We start from the raw sequence: 19,378 nt of genomic DNA, 5'->3' as shown, positions 1-19,378 counted from the left end.
CCAACAGGAGATAACAGTGTTCAGACGGACTTTCTTCACTGCCAGTCAACTAACAAGCGCTGTCCTCCTGAGGGAGAGGCGGTCAGGGAAGGCTCTCGGTGAGCTTAAAGGTGCTGCAAGTGGTATCTTTTGCTTAAAATAAGTGGTCTAGACTACGTGTTAAAATATTAGCTCTACATTCCGACAGCCATCACTAGTATAGTGTTTGGTTAGAAACACGGGTCTCCCAGTCTCTCCGCTCTGCAGTAAACAGAAAATACATTTTCTGGTATCCCGTTTCCACTTTATCCAATCAGGAGAGAGAACTCCACACTGACAAAAATAAGAAATAAAAACTCGTTTTGGGCAAATTTGTCCTTGTAAGCCAATTTGGTTTGGTAAGATTTATTGAAATAAATATCTAGGGTTCTCACTCCTGATTGGATAAAGTGGGAACGGGATACCAGAACATTTTTTTTTATGTTTACTGCAGAGCGGAGGGACTGGGAGACCCGTGTTACTGACCAAACACTCTGTATCTGTGATGGCTGTCACAATGTAGAGTTATTTAATACTTATTTTACCTAAATAAATACCACTTACAGCTCCTTTAAAAAATATTTACTTGTTTTTGTTTTGTTTTTCCCTCGTGAATTCAGACGGTTCGTTGACCTAAGACTAGAGTAGCTTATGGCCCAGGAATTGAAATGTATGATTGCTGGTTCTCAACATGGGGTCAGGGGGACCCCCAGGGGTCTCTGCAAGAGGGTTCATGGGGGTTTCCAGAAAAATGTGGAATCATTTTAATTTCACTATTTCACTGTTCTGAATGATCATATATTATAGCTTACACTTTCTCCACTGATATCTCCTCAAATATAGTTGTGAAATTCTGGACTAAATCCCATCTAACAACAAAGTCTTCTCGGATTGGGGTTCCCTGAGACTCAATCTAATCAAATGGGGGTTTTCAGCCTAATGTGTGTCAATTTGAGGTTCCTGTTGTTGACACAAAAAAGGTTGAGCATCACTGCTATAGTACAATTCAGGATCGGGTCGTGTTAACCCTTTCACTGCCACACGACAGAAGGGTAACCCTTTACTGTCTATCACACAACCGACGGTCGCCGGCTGTTGTGTGGCAGTGAAAGGGTTAACCTTCTGTGTATTGTCGCAGTGAAAGGGTTAACCGTTTGGTAGTGTGGCAGTGAAAGGGTTACATCCACAATTGCTTTTTATGCCTAAAGTGGATGATTTTCTTTAATTGCCCCTATGATGACTCCCATTAATTTAGAACTTGTGGTGGCTATACGTTTTGCCTATTGTATAGTAATTACCAGACAGCCAGTACATTTACATTTACATTTAGTCATTTAGCTGACACTTTTATCCAAAGCGACTTACAAGTTCTGTACAACAAGTCAGCAGGAAGGGCACAACTAAGGGTCAGTAAGATTGTTCGTCAAACAGTGTCAAACATGAATGCTACAGTCTTGAGTGCATAGTAGTAGTAGAGACATATTAGCACAGTAGCAAAGTGCATAATAGTAAAAGACTGTATCAGGTAAGTTGTTTTTTCGTACTGTATGTTTAATCTGTGCCACAGACCAGTGGTTCCCAAACCTCTTCACGTCAAGAACCCCTGAATAGACATGAATGAGACCATGGATACCCAATATAGTACGATACGATTTTTGCTTTTCAATTCGTTTTATTTTTATTTTTTTATATTGTAGATGAGGAGATGCTTAGAGGAGAGAGTAAACCCTGGGCCCAGAATAGTCATTCATTCTGTCATTGTGTTCCTTGTGAATTAAATTATAGTGAAATATTATTATTGCTAGGGACCCCCTGGGACCCCTCCAACGACCCCTGGAGGTCCTCGGACCCCACTTTGAGAACCACTGCCAGCCATAGACCACTCTCAGGTCAAATAAAAAAAACATATGATGCAAAAAAAAGAGATGGTAACTATCATTTAAAACTAGGCTATGTTACCATGGTTATCAGTCTTGGTGGCATATTCTGACGTTTAAAAAGAGGCTACAATGAGAAACAAAAATTATACTAGTAAATACTGACTGGGCGACTTATTCTCAAAACACTATGAAACTGTTTCTAGCAGTGTGTATTATTGTGGACATTTTGGGTTTTTTAAACCGAAGCATTATAAGCTATAGGAAAGTAGGTTGCATGTAAAGCTGTCAGTTTAAGTATGAGTTTAATACATTGCTTGAAAGAGTGACTGCCAAAGCCGATGTTGCCTGACATAACTGGATTATTCTTCCCTGGAAGACACAATCATGTAGGTAGAACCTGCACTTGTTTCAAATCCCGTGGGGGGAAATAAAAATAACAAACAGGTGTTTCGACTTCAAATCCCTCCAGTGTCCGGTGTGCAAAGCAATCATGCGCTCCTCAACACAAATAATTTATTATTCCACCTTTTAGGTCACGGGCTATACTAGAATCACCTCACTGTTAAAGGGTGAGTCCGGTGTTCAACTTGTACAATAACAACAACAACAACACATAATCACAAAACAATAACCAGGACAATTCGAGAGAGAGAGAGAGAGAGAGAGAGAGAGAGAGAGAGAGAGAGAGAGAGAGAGAGAGAGAGAGAGAGAGAGAGAGAGAGAGAGAGAGAGAGAGAGAGAGAGAGAGCGAGAAAGGGATAAAATAAGAAAGTATAAAGAAAATGCTTGATCCTACCTGACAACCACCAAAGACAGGTAAATGACAGCAGGGTAAGTTTCCTGGAAGTAATGGTGTCCATCGTGGTTGTCTCTCTGTGCCGCTCGGTCTACTACTATATAATGTATACAGTCTGTTATATTATATATAATAATAATATTATAAGCAGCCGCGCTTGAAGTCTTTTGAAGTGCGCTCGGGTAGCTTCCTCCACAGCAGCAAAAAAGAACCTATCATGCTATTTGGGTTGATCGGAGCTCGTCGCGCGTAAAAGGGAACCGTTTCTCCAGGAGCGCAGAAATGCAAATAGAGGTCCTCCGCTCCGCCCGACTCTTCTTCTTCCGTTTAGGCTTGGATGCATTTGTAGTTTAATTGTCGGTGGTGGTGGTGGTGGTGGTGGCCACACGGCGAGACAAAAACTAATAAGTTGACATCCTGCGTCCAGAGAGAGAGAGAGAGAGAGAGAGAGAGAGAGAGAGAGAGAGAGAGAGAGAGAGAGAGAGAGAGAGAGCACTGCCACCTCAGAAAGCGACACCTGTCTGCTGATTCCCAGACGCGCCTCCTTGTGCGCGTCTGCAGGTGGGGATCGAGCGCATGTACAGTAGTGTATGATGAATGATGATGACGAGCCGCCTTGTTATTAAATAATGCAGTCTATAATGTGCTGATGATGATAGTGATTATTTAGGACTCAAAATGACATGCGAGGCAGGAACTCCATTATTTGCACCTCGCCAATTCCAAAATGCAACGTATCAAGGTTCCCCTTTCAAGTCTCAACAACAACTAATTAAGTTTCAAGTTCCAAAAATTAACAAAACACACAAAACGTCCTTATTTTTTTCTGCCCCCTCACACTTAATAATAAAAAAAAAAAAAACGCATGATGTTCTGGCACTGAACCTCTGGGATGGGTGCACAAAAAATGGCATGGGCTAAAAAGAAAAGGCAGAATGAACAAAAAAGTGTTTTCCAGGTCACGGCGTTAAGAGTTGGGTTGCCCCAGCAACGAGGCTGAAGGTAATTCAGGCGGACTGTTCAATTATGAGAGGTGAGCAAAGGTTCGTCCAGTGATTAAATCCAGGGGAACAGGGCCACGTCCCTGTGGATAACTGTTTGCCTGTTGTTTTCAAATTGCATTTTGCCTTCCAGCTGAAATCTACTGTTTTCAGACAAAGGCTTTGTGCACACAGACGTGTTTGTATTCATTGTGTTAATCTCACTCTCTTTGGTTTAGGAGAGTGACCGGTCCAATCCCCTTAGTAATTTTTCTTTGAGACAGTAGGGAGACAGAGTAGAGAAGGTTCTTTATTGAGACAGTAGGGAGGCTGAGATGGAGACAGAGTAGAGAAGGTTCTTTATTGAGACAGTGGAAAGGCTGAGATGGAGACAGAGTAGAGAAGGTTCTTTATTGAGACAGTAGGAAGGCTGAGCGAGACAGAGTAGGGGAGACACAGGCGAGAAGGCTGTTTATTGAGACAGTAGGAAGGTTGAGATGGAGACAGAGTAGAGAAGGTTCTTTATTGAGACAGTAGAAAGGCTGAGATGGAGACAGAGGAGAGAAGGTTCTTTATTGAGAGTAGGAAGGCTGAGATGGAGACAGAGGAGAGAAGGTTCTTTATTGAGACAGTAGGAAGGTTGAGATGGAGACAGAGTAGAGAAGGTTCTTTATTGAGACAGTAGGAAGGCTGAGCGAGACAGAGTAGGGGAGACACAGGCGAGAAGGTTATTTATTGAGACAGTAGGAAGGCTGAGAGGGAGACAGAGTAGAGGAGACACATGAGAGAAGGTTATTTATTGAGACAGTAGGAAGGCTGAGAGGGAGACAGAGTAGAGGAGACACAGGCGAGATGGTTCTTTATTGAGACAGTAAAAAGACTGAGAGGGGGACAGAGGAGATAATGTTATTTATTGAGACAGTAAGAAGGCTAATAGGGACACAGAATGTTCTTTGTTGAGACATTAGGAAGGTTGGGAGGGAGACAGAGTAGGTTCTTTATTGAGAGAGTAAGGCTGAGAGGGAGACAGAGTAGAGGAGAGACACAGGAGAGAAGGTTCTGGTGGGATGTCATTTTGACTTGTCACCATCACCAGAGATTGTCCCTACATGTCTTTAATCAATTGTGTGTACATAATATGTGTATAAATTATATGTTTTGGTAGATCTCAGCCTACCTTCCACTGATGACATTGATGTTGAAAAGGGGTGAAAAAATACTCCATGAAAGGTGAAAGTCTCTAGGCATATAGGCCAGGCATCCAATTGACCACTGGTGCAAGATACAAACTATGATATCTAAATGTATTTGGAACAACAAACGTCCAAGAATCAAAAGAACCACCACTCAACGTAGGAAACAGGATGGGGGTTTAGCAATCCCAGATTTTAAATTATACTTCTGGTCCTTCTCACTCAGACACCTGATTGCTGGTTTGATCCTGAAATTGCTGTGTCGTGGCGTACCTTAGAGGAAGCAGCAGTCTTACCGCAAAGATTACAAGATATAGTATACTCCAACACCCCTATATCAAAATGTCAATTACAATATGGTCCTATCGTCTCCCATGTGATTCAAACATGGCGCACCGTACAGAGGTCTTGTGCTGTCAAGTGCCCATGGCACCTCGACTCCAATATTTCATAACCAACAACTACTTGTTGGGCATAAACCCATTAACAACACTCAGTGGGAAAGGAAAAGAGTTCACACTCTGGGGGATGTATATGATAAAACCGGCCTTCGTGTGTTTCAGGACCTAAGAGAATTGTATGATCTCCCCGGCGTGTCCTTTTTCCTCTTGTAGGATAATAATAGTATTCAAATAGGAATAGAGTGAAATGACTTGCTCACTCAGAGGGTCCAGTTAACAAGATTTATTAACCAGATCAATCAAATCATTGCAACAATAGAGAATATGGCTGGAGATCTTACCCAAGCAGACCAGCTCCGTCAGTCAGGTAAAAAGATCCTGCTCCCCAGTTGGGGGAGCAGTTAAGTACCAGGTGAAACAATGGGGGGGGGGGGCGTAGTTTATACATAGGTTAAGAGGTATTGGCAATATATTCCACACTCTACAACTAAGGTCGGCACTTAAGGTGCATGGGGTTCCGTGGGCTCACACACTACATCCACACCCTTTTATTAAGCTTATCAGAGACAGAACAACATCAAGAGGGTTTGTCTCAGATTTCTATACACTCTTTTTTATTGATCTTTTTCCCCCTCCTTTTTCCTCCGATTTTCTCCCATCCCAATGTTAGTCGTTATGCCAATTCCCAATCCCCTTCCTGGTCGCTGCGCACTTATACCGCCCACAGTCGGTCTGGGAGAGTGGAGGCTATCACGACGTGCTTCCTCCGACACACGTCTAGCCAATGAACCGCTTCTTTTCACCTGGCAGCGCGGATTCTCACTGAGAGGGCGTAGCGTGTGGAAGGATCACACTATCCCACTCAGATCCTATCCGTGCTTAGCAGGCGCCCTGACCGAACTGTAGGAGTCGCTGTTTACAACGACCCGGACCCACCCCGCCAGCTTCTCCCACCCTCTAATACTGCCAATTGTATTAGTGTGAACGGCCAGCCAAGCTGGTGACAACGCCGGAGCTGTGAGCTGGATTCGAACAGGCGAATCCAGCGTCTCCGGGGTTGGTGACGAACACAATCTCCGTTACGCCACCTGACCGCCTGATTTCTATACACTCTTAATCAAATCCACATATAAAAACCTATCATTAGATATAGTCTGATTGATTGATTGATTGATTGATTGATTGATTGATTGATTGATTGATTGATTGAAAACTTTATTAACAGATTGCAGAATGGGTACAATACAGTACATCTCAATACATACAATTGTTAAGGGGATGCAGACCAGAGAAAGACTTTCGTCTTGTTTACATCAGGGTCCCCCATTGGCGAGGGGACATCCCAGAATTAGATTCTGAGTTTGACTGGGATGATATTTGGACTAATGTTACATTAGCTTCCTGCAACCCTAATCACCAGCAAATATATTTAAATTATATTCATAAGACATATCTCACACCTAGGAAACTGTGCGCTATGGGGTTGGTGGCTGACTCTCTGTGCACTTTGTGCGCTCTGGGGACCACTGGCACCTATATGCACATGTTTTGGAAATGCCCACCAGTAGCTCGTATTTGGAAATCCATAACAACTATACTTTCAAACATAATGTAACCTGACAATTCCACTTACGGCAGCAACACTACTCCTAAATTATATATCACTACTGCCGGCCTCCATACAGCAAAAAATAATCATACTGGCGGGCGTTACAGCAGCCAAGAAACTGATAGCCATGAGGTGGAAACTCACAATGATCAATTGGTCTCTGACACTTTTGGATGTCATTTATATGGAGATCTCTGCTCAGGGGTGTAGCTCCAGATTCTGGGCCCCATGAAAGAATGTATTTGTAGGCCCCCAGTGAATGCGAGCGCGCGTAAGCGCGAGGGGATTTTTTTTTGGCCATTTTTTATTGATGAAAACGCATAATATGGTTTTTACCTATACATTCGGATCAGCAGTTCAGCACCTGCACTGTTGGTGGGTGAGCCTAGTAAAGGATGTCGCATTGCGTTCATCTTCAATGAATGGACCAATGCAATAGTCTACCAAAGCCCCCCCTCTCTCTCTATATATCTCACACACACACACACACACACACACACACACACACACACACACACACACACACACACACACACACACACACACACACACACACACACACACACACACACACACTTCAGAAACAAACATAGTATCAATGAGAGCATCAATAATACACCTGAGTGATGTCTAGTAAAAAAAAAAAAAAAAATTTGGGGGCCCCCCCCAGTGCTGGGCCCTTGGAATCATCCTAAGCTACCCCCCCCCCCCCCCCCCAGCTACGCCCCTGTCTCTGCTGCCCGGGTAATCGGGGTTGGGCAGTTTGAACTATGAACTATGGGCCTCAGCGGCCGCGAAAATAAAGGCCATGATCTAGCGGCGAGGCGGGATTGAGGTGCTGGTCCTGAGGGGTTCTGGGGTCCTGGGGTCCTGGGGGAGTGGGGGAAGAAATATTGTTTTGTGAAATGTCTTTTGTAATGTCTGCGTTAATGTAATTTTATAGTTTTATAATCTGTTTTTATTATTTTCATTATTTGTATTGTCATTATTGTTGTTATGATTATTGTTGCTATGGTATTGTGAAGTCTTGTTTATTATAATAATTATTATTACTGTATTGTGTTTGTCTTGTTTTATGTATAAAAGGAAAACATTTATAAAAACATTAGATCAAAAGAATAAAAATGTGCACATCAACCAGGAGCACCTGGGAATTAATAACAAGCACACCGAGCCAACTGAATGCGGCAGTTCAATGTGTGCGGCTTGTAGTAGAGCGTGAGCGAAAGTAAAACGGCACAGCACCTGCGCGACTTTCAATCAAGTTTCAAGGAGTATTTTCCACCCCTTTCAACATCAACGGCAGTGTGCATTTAGTATGGTAGTCTGAGATTTATGAAAACCTGGAGTCAATTGAGGAGGACCCCCATTTTCAATGACATCGAGTTTACACGAGTTTACATGATGGCATCAACAAATCCAAACACAATGTAAAAAAACAACAACTAATAAACTGTTAAAAAATTAAGTTTTCCCACTGTTAGTACAATCAGGATGTTACTAATATCGCTGCTGTCGGGACAAAACCTCATAACTCCATTTTTTTTTATATAAATCAACTCTGTAGATCATCCTCCATATGTGTGCGTGGGTTTTACAAAGTTTAAACAATGGGAAAGCATTAAACCGATCATCTGTCTAAACCTCCTAACTCTATTCACCCTCAAATCTGTGTTCGTTTTTTTCATCTGCTGAAAAGTTGGGTTTTTGGAGTTATGAGGTTTTGTCCCGACAGCAGCGCTATGTTGTTTCATAGTATGTATCAGTGTATTCTTCTCTGCACTCAAAAATTGTTGTTCCATTACTATCTCACATTTCACTTATAAATATATATATATGTAACGGATGGTATCGTGAAGCGCAGTCAAGAAGGGCTGGGGGGAGTAGCGGTGCTATGGGTTAAACTCACTCTCACATCCTCAAAAAGACGCATAGACACGGTACAAAGAAGTGAATTCACCTCTTGGTATAGTGGTCTGTGTTGTTGCCCGCGGCGTGAGAGACCCGGGTTTGAATCTCCCTCGGGGCATCGAAGTTTGAGGTGACGTTGTCACAACCGTTACATATATATGTAACAGATGGTATCGTGAAGCACAGTCAAGAAGGGCTGGGGTGAGTAGCGGTGCTATGGGTTAAACTCACTCTCACTCTCACATCCTCAAAGACAGATAGACACGTTGCGAAGTAGGGAATTCACCTCTTGGTATAGCGGTCTGTGTTGTTGCCTGCGGCGTGGGAGACCGGGGTTCGACTCCCACTCGGGGCATCGAAGTGCCTTGGGTGGAGTGGAGTGAGTTTGAGAGGGTGAGTGTAACGGATGGTATCGTGAAGCGCAGTCAAGAAGGGCTGGGGTGAGTAGCGGTGCTATGGGTTAAACTCACTCTCACATCCTCAAAGACAGATAGACACGTTGCAAAGTAGTGGATTCACCTCTTGGTATAGCGGTCTGTGTTGTTGCCTGCGACGTGGGAGACCGGGGTTCGACTCCCACTCGGGGCATCGAAGTTTAAGGTGACGTTGTCACAACCGTTACATATATATTAAAAAAAAAGTTAGTTATAGTTATTTCCAGTTATATTTTCTATAGTATTTCTTTCCAGTTTAGCAGCAGGTGACACATAGAAGGGAATTGAGATCAGATAAATTCTTCACATGGCAGCTTCCTGCATGCGCTGGCATAACACTAACATACTTAACATGGAACATGGCTATGCAAGACTACATGGCGGTTAATTCACCATCAATACACAAGTGAGTCAAACCCCCCCCCCCCCCCCCCAACCACCTCCAATGTACAGTTCCCCCACCCACCCCACCTACCCAACCTCCTCCAATGTACAGTTGGAGGACCCTGATGTAAACAAGACGAAAGCCTTTCTCTGGTCTGTATCCCCTTAACAATTGTGTGTATTGAGCTGTATGTATTGTACCCATTCTGCAATCTGTTAATAAAATGTCCAATCAATCAATCAAGTCAATATATCTTCTCTGACAACAATGCAAAAGTTGTTTTATTTTCTGTTTTCACCAATGAAATATCTTTGTTTTAAATGCTCATTTGCAAGATCCAAATGTTCTTTTTGTCCTACATAGCCAATCATTGCAGTATTATAACAGTATTGGTGTATATGTAGTGTTTTGTGAGTGTAGGCTACTGTCTATCATATATCCATCTATTAATTATTGCAGTATTATATAGTATAATATAACAGTATTAGTGTATATAGTTTTTTGTGTAAGTGTCTCCTATCTATTGCATGGTTATTTACATGTACAACGTGTAGTTCTTTAGTCCTTGTACTAGAGCTACTACTAATGATCATTTAAGCAATCAATTCATCTAATGATTATTTTATTGATTCATCAGTGCATCTAAACTATCGATTTTCATCAAAAAAAACACAGACAATTGAATATTTACTTGTGTTTTATTTGTCCCATGAATGCACACACTTTAATGCGGTCATAAATGTCTAGATGTAGCAGTACTGTCTATCTGTATGTCATATTTATGTTATGATGAGTTGAAAATGGGGGACCCTGATGTAAACTAGACTAAAGTCTTTCTCTGGTCTGCATCCCCTTAACAATTGTGTATATTGAGCTGTACTGTACTGTACCCATTCTGCAATCTGTTAATAAAATGTTCAATCAATCAATCAAACCAGCCTGCCAACCTGACTGGTTCTTTTAATAAAACATCAACCAGGTCGCTGGAACACAACATTCACCGCTTGACTCACATCTCGTGTCAATGCGGTACATTTCTCCCATCCCGTTCCTCTATCAAGCAAGATAGAAACGCCATTAATCTCAAATTAATCGATGACATTTAATAGAAATTACCGTCACGGTTACCGATTTTTGAAGGTCAGAGGTCGATTTAAAAAACACTCATTTCTCACAAGTCATCTTTAGGTGATGGGAATCGCAACGTGCCAGCGGCCTAAATTACTTCTGCTGTGTGTCTTAGAGAATAAAACGGATAACATCAGTGACTCGCTAAGAAGGTCTCAAATGGGTTATTCTTTATTCTCCCAAACTCAGGGAAGATTACAAAGTAATTGCAATAGGGCTCATGCTCATCTTGTATTTTCAGGAACGGCTATCTACTGCCATCTCATGGCCAGACTGGGTCATGGCATATTTCCCTTCTAATATAATCTCTAATAGGTCCTGGCTTCTCCAACATACATGGTTGTGAGACTAAAGATATTTGATACAATATTTGACTTTGATATATTATATAAACAAAATGATGCAGCTAAGATCAATCATCATAGCTTTCTATTAAAAGTAGGAATGCACCGATATGAAATTTGTTTGGCCAATACCGATAACCCATATTAACATTTCTGTTATGGCCGGTAACCGATATTACCAATGTTGATATGATCTGTATAATAAATTAAACATGTTTTAATCGATAATAGAATTATGTACATACTGAAACAATATTAGCCCATAATCCTGTGCTGCATCATTGTCACATGCAAGTAACATTAGCCAAACAAACTCTGCATGGCCAAAAATAAAAAGAACACACACACACACACAACGGCAGCCAGACAGATAAATAATCATCAGTTGTTTACATCGGACCAGTTTTTCTCAGAAGACTGATGCACTCAATAAAAAATCACTATCACCAGCCCATATGTGTTTGCCGATATATATCTGCCCAGTTTTGCTCATCGGACCAATACTGAAGAAATCATCAGCCGATATGGTCAACGATATATCATGCATTTACATTTTGTCATTTAGCTGACGCTTTTAACCAAAGCGACTTACTTACAAGTTTTGTACAAGTCAGCAGGAAGAGTACAACTCCATCAGCTGAGTAACAATGTTCATCAAAGTGTTGAGTGCTACAATGTGATTGATTGATTGAAAACTTTATTAACAGATTGCAGAATGGGTACAATACAGTACGGCTCAATACACACAATTGTTAACAGGGATGCAGACCAGAGAAAGACTTTCGTCTTGTTTACATCAGGGTCCCCCATTTTCAATTCATCATAACATTTATGACATACACGACATACAGATAACCAGTACTGTTACATCCAGACATTTATGACATACAAGATATACAAATATACAGTATCTACTGTTTAAGAGACAGTTTCTAAAAGAGAGTATATACATTTGAGGGGGAAGAAACTGTACATTGGGTGGGGGGGTTGCACATTTACAGGGGCCAGTTTTGAATTGCAGCCTCCCGTAGGTGCTCTTTGAGAGCGGTTTTGAAGGTGGGTAGGTATTCACATTATTTTACAGCTGTGGGTAGGGCGTTCCACATTGTTGTTGCATAATTGCGAAACGTGTTTAGTCCCTTGTTTGAGCCGAATCTGGGTTTAACATGATTTGTGGAGTTCCCTCTGGTGTTGTGTGTGGTATTCACTGACCTTTGGGAAGTATTTTGACATGTACATGGGTACCTTAGTGGTGTAGTGTATCTTGTAGACCAGGCCCATTGCAAGTTGCTGTACTCTGTTGTCTACTCTAAGCCATCCTAGGTTGTCAAAGTGGGCAGGGGTGAGGTAGGTTCTAGTAGTAAGGTCAAGCAGTAGTTTGACCAGTTTGTAGTGATGTTTGTAATTTAGTTTTTAGCGCCTCTGAGGTGCTTTGGTACCATGAGGTGCAAGCATAGTCGTAGTACCCTTGAATGAGTGCTCCTGCTAGAGTCTTCAGGGTATTCTTGTTTACCAGAGAGGAGATCCGGTACAAGAATCTAGTTCGTTGGTTGACTTTTTTTATTACATTGGATGCCATTTTGTCACAGGAAAGATTTGCCTCTAGGATGGAACCCAGGTATGTAATTTCATCTTTACTTGTGACAATATTGTCACCCACTGCAACTGAGAAGCCGTCGGTCTTGCTGAGTTCGTTTTTTGAACCGAAGAGAATGGACTCTGTTTTACCCAGGTGTAATGATAGTTTGTTATCAGCGAGCCAGGTGCAGATTCTGCCGAGTTCCGAGCTGAGGGTTTTTTCAACCTGTAACTTGTTCCTGTCAGAGACCAGCAGGGCTGAGTCGTCTGCGAACAGGAACAAGTTGCAGTCACAAGCTGATGACATGTAATTTGCATAAATTAGGAACAGTAACGGTCCTAGTATGCTTCCTTGTGGAACACCACAGCTCACTGGGAGGGGGGGGGGGGGTAGGGTACCGTTTACCTCCACCATCTGTTCTCTCCCCTCCAGGTAGGATTGCATCCAGCTCACTGATAGACTCTTTTAGCTTGTCAATCAGAGTGGAGTGATTGACAGTGTCGAAGGCCTTTTGTAGGTCCAGCATGATGACCATGCCGCAGTATTTGCCCGCATCCACCTCGTTTGATGTGGTCGTTCAAATAGAGAAGGCATGTGTCAGTGCAGTGGAGAAACCTTAGAAGGGCCGTTCAAGGGGGGATCTCCCTTCTTAGATGTCAGTGATAGTAGTGTTGCAATAAAACAGGCGAAACAGTTGGTAAGCATGCACACATATGTGTAATGAAACACAGATAAGTGCATGCAATAGCAACTGAACATTTTGAAAGATTGAAAAATAGAGCTGATGGCAGATCTATTTGAGGCATGGGGGCGGCGCAGAGAGGGTCGCATCCTCCCGGTCATCATCACGGGACGTCCACCACTCTGGTCATCACCACGAGACATCCACTCAGAGAGATGGGACAGGCGTTAGACAGTTTGCGTGATTGTGATGGGCGGACATAGCAATATACATGTGGGAAGCATATATGTGAATAGAATAGATATATGTAGTAAGCATATTATGTGAATAGAATAGAAGTACTTAAAAGAAATAGATTGTAGGTTGAAGAAATAACAAAGATTTGCCTTGATCCTGATTTAAAGAATAATGAGACACTTACTTGGAGACTACTGAGTGCCTTTTTAAAGCTCTCCATTGACTTCCATTGATAAAACTGGACAGGAAATTGCACCTATTTGTACTTATAGTAACAGGTAGATGATGATTTGTATTTCCCCTCGGAGACTGGACAACACAACACTTAGAAGTCAACTACAAACCCCATATTGTGTATTCTGATGGGAGTCCACCGTTTACACCTAAACCCGAATACATCCCATTCAAATGTACTGAAGGCTGTCTGCTTTGTTAGCAGGAAAGACTAAACAATTTCACGAATGACCGCTTAAGTCAGACTCCAGGCAGAAATTGATCGCAAAGAATTTGCAGTTTTTGTGATCTCACGCACACAAAACACAGCGAGGCCAGTCACTGACTGAATATCTCACTTTACTTCACTACCTCACATGTGCAGTTGAATGTGAATTGAATGTCAATGTGAATTAAGATCTGGACTCTCTCAACGCTCTAAGGTTCTGTTCCAGACGGCATTGTAGTTCATTGAGCTAAATAGAAAGGCTCCACAGCTCCTTGATGCTGCTGGTGCAGAGAACAGTCAATGTGCAGTCTCTTGACTGAGCAGGAGACATTATTTATCACGGCTCCCTTTCCCTTCTGAAGCTGGCATCAGAATACTAATTCCTTTCAGGTTACCATTACCACGCCCCCTTTGGGGAAAGAAAATAAATAAACAAAAATGTATTATAAAAAAAAAATATATATTAACCTTCAGTTCGTACTCTTTTACTATTATGCACAGGGAATTTGCATTTATTTTAAATTTGTTGGACCTTATGGTGTTCTTGTTCTGTTCTTGACTTATTGTTATGTTTTCTTCTTGACTTGTTTAAAGAAGACATGTACGGCCCTTGGGGACATTAACGTGTGTTGTCGGGCCTTATAAATAAATTTGATTTTGATAAACAGGGATTAGATGTTTGTTTATAAACTACAACTTTAGAACAAAACAGGTATAAATCACACTGAAGACCATCAAGTCATTACTTCTTAGTTTTAAGTAACTTGTAGATTCATAATACGTTAATATTAAATGTCCAGGTAGGGAAATTAGGAAATAAGCCTGAAAATGGATCAAACGAACCTAACTTCTTTTAACAACGGTGAGAACGCTCAGTGGTGGCCAGTGTTGGAAAGTAATTACTTGAGTTAACATGATGCACTAACAAAACAAACCTTTCAAACAATGTAAGTTCTGCCGACAAATACAATGGCTGTCAATAAAAACTGTGTTTTCTCCCCAAAAAGGCGGGGGGGAAAAGCCAAAGTACTCGGATGCGCAGGTCTGATGTCAGACTACACCTCCCTATTCCAGGATACCACACACTACCTCCTGAGCCACTGTCGCCCCGCCCCAATGTATTCCGTTGATGCCCAGTTTGTGATCATTGTTTGATCCATGGAAGTCAATGAGAATCGGGAAAAGATAAAAGCACTTTCATTTGAAACATTTTCATGTTGTTCTATTGTTACACAGAATAGATATAGATAACAAACAATATTGTTTTCAGCTATGCAACATATTAAAGTTATGTTGTTTTATCAAGCTATTTTTTAAGCAGCCAACTTTTATGCATTCGCTCAGCGACTTCAATGTTATAGAAGTGAAAGTGACATCACACTGACAATTTCTTGCAGACAAGTGAAAACAAAAATTTTCTGGCAAGGTGTTTCAGTTATAAAGACGTTTATATTCACATCAAATGAAAACAAGAATTACAACCAAATATCTAAGGAACTAAATACTGAAAATGTTTTATTTATTTATCACATGTAATTAATTACAATTAAATTGGGAGATGTCATTATTGGAGATTTAATTACACCAAATTATGGAGTAATTTCTTTCTGGAGTAATATGGAGTAACACAAAGAAATGGAGTTGATTATGTATTATTCTCAAATCGATTCCAACCAAAATATTTTCAACTGGACCACGAACGAGACGTTTCTCTGGGCTCCTGAGGGGGGCTGTAGCTCTCGCTGCCTGGTGTGAGAGACCTGAGGGCTGTCAGCCTGAACTGTAGCTCTCCCTGCTCCAATTCAAGCCACGGTGGAAATCACACGACCACATGGTCACTGTGTGGCTGCTCTAACCTGTTAACATGGTCACTGTGTGGCTGCTCTAACCTGTTAACATGGTCACTGTGTGGCTGCTCTAACCTGTTAACATGGTCACTGTGTGGCTGCTCTAACCTGTTAACATGGTCACTGTGTAGCTGCTCTAACCTGTTAACATGGTCACTGTGTAGCTGCTCTAACCTGTTAACATGGTCACTGTGTGGCTGCTCTAACCTGTTAACATGGTCACTGTGTGGCTGCTCTAACCTGTTAACATGGTCACTGTGTAGCTGCTCTAACCTGTTAACATGGTCACTGTGTAGCTGCTCTAACCTGTTAACATGGTCACTGTGTAGCTGCTCTAACCTGTTAACATGGTCACTGTGTAGCTGCTCTAACCTGTTAACATGGTCACTGTGTGGCTGCTCTAACCTGTTAACATGGTCACTGTGTGGCTGCTCTAACCTGTTAACATGGTCACTGTGTGGCTGCTCTAACCTGTTAACATGGTCACTGTGTGGCTGCTCTAACCTGTTAACATGGTCACTGTGTAGCTGTTCTAACCTGTTAACATGGTCACTGTGTAGCTGCTCTAACCTGTTAACATGGTCACTGTGTGGCTGCTCTAACCTGTTAACATGGTCACTGTGTGGCTGCTCTAACCTGTTAACATGGTCACTGTGTGGCTGCTCTAACCTGTTAACATGGTCACTGTGTAGCTGTTCTAACCTGTTAACATGGTCACTGTGTAGCTGCTCTAACCTGTTAACATGGTCACTGTGTGGCTGCTCTAACCTGTTAACATGGTCACTGTGTGGCTGCTCTAACCTGTTAACATGGTCACTGTGTAGCTGCTCTAACCTGTTAACATGGTCACTGTGTGGCTGCTCTAACCTGTTAACATGGTCACTGTGTAGCTGTTAACATGGCCACTGTCTGGCTGCTCTAAACACGGGCTGCGTGTGGCTGCTCTAACCTGTTAACATGGGCTGTGTGGCTGTTCTAACCGGTTAACAAGGGCGCCGAAATGAAAAGCAAGACACCCCACAGTGCACTCGCACACTGCCGAGATAACCAGCGTGTTGACCAAGCTTTACATTAAAGCCAGGAGAGGCTAGAGTGTCGTGGTCCAAATGACGAGATGTTGGTTGGAATTCATCGTTACGATGCCTAGATAGTATAAAAATAGAGTCGAAGCTGAAAATAAGCAGAGTGGGTCCTGTAAAGACATCTGACCGAGGCCCCACACGGGAGGCCAGAGAACGTACAGCGTGTGAACGTCGTCCACATAGACGAGCAACAACCAACAAGTATCGGAGAACTACCACACTGGCCTCTCAGGTGTAGCGTGTCACACGAGGAGAACTACCACACTGGCCTCTCAGGTGTAGCGTGTCACACGAGGAGAACTACCACACTGGCCTCTCAGGTGTAGCGTGTCACACGCGAGATAAGACTGTTGAGAACTGAACATTCTAACCACCATGTAACAACGGCTACTGGATTCTAGAATCCCAAGTTAGAATACCACCAGGAAACGTTCCGAAAACCTTTACACCCGAAAGGGGCTGGAGAATTGCACCGACGCCGACGTCAGGACCGACGGCGAGCTGAAATACAGGCGCTTGGCCTTTAGTGAATAGGGTTCTTTAATCAAAGCGAGCACTAAATACCGTCGGAAAAGACGGGAACATTTCTCCAATACTAAAAATCTGTTCCCGTGTTTTAAGGACTTGGTTTTTGTGCCCTTTTCTTTTTCTAAACGCGTAGAAAAAAGGTGGGATCTCAGTCCGATGCACCACTCACTAAAACCCAATGGATCGGATGGGTTCTTGGGCATCAGTCGGCGCACTCGGAATCGGCGTCAGCGGTGGTACCGGTGTACGTCCCTACACCGCGCACTGTACACCTGTAACCACCAGGGGGCGGGGAGGGGAGAACCACCACGCCGCCAGATGCAGACCGCGCACCAGCGTGTCCCGCTCACTGATCTCCTGCAACCTTCGCTTTTTTCTTATTCTTCTTCTGTGGTGGTTTGCCGGCAGGCTGCGTCTTGGCCTTCTTGGCGGGACTGGGCTGTGATGTGGCCTCTCCTCCTCCGCCACCCGGTTGTTGTTGTTTCCTCTTCTTCTTGTTCTTCTTCTTCTTGGCCGCTCCCTCCTCGCCTCCCTCCGGTTTGAGCGGCATCAAGTTTGGGTTATGACCCTGGGCGACCGCCGCTTCCACATGCCCAGGGATCCCCTTCTTGGGACGGTTCTTCCTCTTCTTGGTCTCTGGCAGGAAGCCTTTCTCCTTCTTCTTGAGGACGTTTTGTTGCTCCGGTTCCTTGTCGGCCTTGTTTCTCTTCACCGTTTTGGGTTTACTGTTGAAAACGGGCAGAGAAACATACATGTTCACACGATGACACACAACATACATGTTCACACGATGACACACAACATACATGTTCACACGATGACACGCAACATACATGTTCACACGATGACACACAACATACATGTTCACATGATGCCACACAACAACATACATGTTCACACGATGACACGCAACATACATGTTCACATGATGTCACACAACATACATGTTCACATGATGCCACACGACAACATACATGTTCACACGATGACACACAACATACATGTTCACATGATGCCACACGACAACATACATGTTCACACGATGACACACAGCATACATGTTCACACGATGACACACAACATACATGTTCACATGATGCCACACAACATACATGTTCACATGATGCCACACGACAACATACATGTTCACACGATGACACACAACATACATGTTCACATGACACAACATACATGTTCACACGATGACAGGCAACATACATGTTCACACGATGACACGCAACATACATGTTCACACGATGACACACAACATACATGTTCACATGATGCCACACGACAACATACATGTTCACACGATGACACACAACATACATGTTCACACGATGACACACGACAACATACATGTTCACACGATGCCACACGACAACATACATGTTCACACGATGACACACAACATACATGTTCACACGATGACACACAACATACATGTTCACACGATGACACACAACATACATGTTCACACGATGACACGCAACATACATGTTCACACGATGACACGCAACATACATGTTCACATGATGACACACAACATACATGTTCACACGATGACACACAACATACATGTTCACACGATGACACACAACATACATGTTCACACGATGCCACACGACAACATACATGTTCACACGATGACACAACATGCATGTTCACACGATGACACACAACATACATGTTCACACGATGACACACAACATACATGTTCACACGATGACACACAACATACATGTTCACACGATGACACACAACATACATGTTCACACGATGACACACAAACCCATTGGAATATAATCCAAAGACTCCACATCTATTGAAGGACTCGACAGTAGAACAAATCAGGAATACAAATGAATAAAAACTAAACAAATTTAATGTATCCACAATTCT

At 42.7% G+C, this 19,378-nt stretch overlaps 1 protein-coding gene across 4 annotated transcripts in view; it reads right to left on the bottom strand.

Moving 5' to 3' along the window:
• Nucleotides 1-16,440: 16,440 nt before the first annotated feature.
• mybbp1a (MYB binding protein (P160) 1a) overlaps nt 16,441-19,378 on the bottom strand; it is a 47,851-nt gene continuing 44,913 nt past the window's right edge. Inside the window, exons 27-28 of one of the 4 annotated variants that reach the window (XR_014620034.1) lie at nt 16,635-18,201; nt 16,441-16,535 (exon numbers count right to left, since the gene is read on the bottom strand). Coding sequence is in view for 1 of the 4 variants with exons in the window: in XM_084320729.1 (XP_084176855.1) it covers nt 17,823-18,201 (379 nt within the window). In the remaining 3 variants the exon portion in view is untranslated. The other 3 variants (XR_014620035.1, XR_014620036.1, XM_084320729.1) reach the window with 3 other exon arrangements.

This window comes from Notolepis coatsorum (assembly GCF_963971535.1).
Source record: "Notolepis coatsorum genome assembly, chromosome: 8".
Taxonomy (NCBI): domain Eukaryota; kingdom Metazoa; phylum Chordata; class Actinopteri; order Aulopiformes; family Paralepididae; genus Notolepis; species Notolepis coatsorum.
Note: the sequence above shows the minus strand (reverse complement) of the source record. Positions and strands in the feature narration are given on the sequence as shown.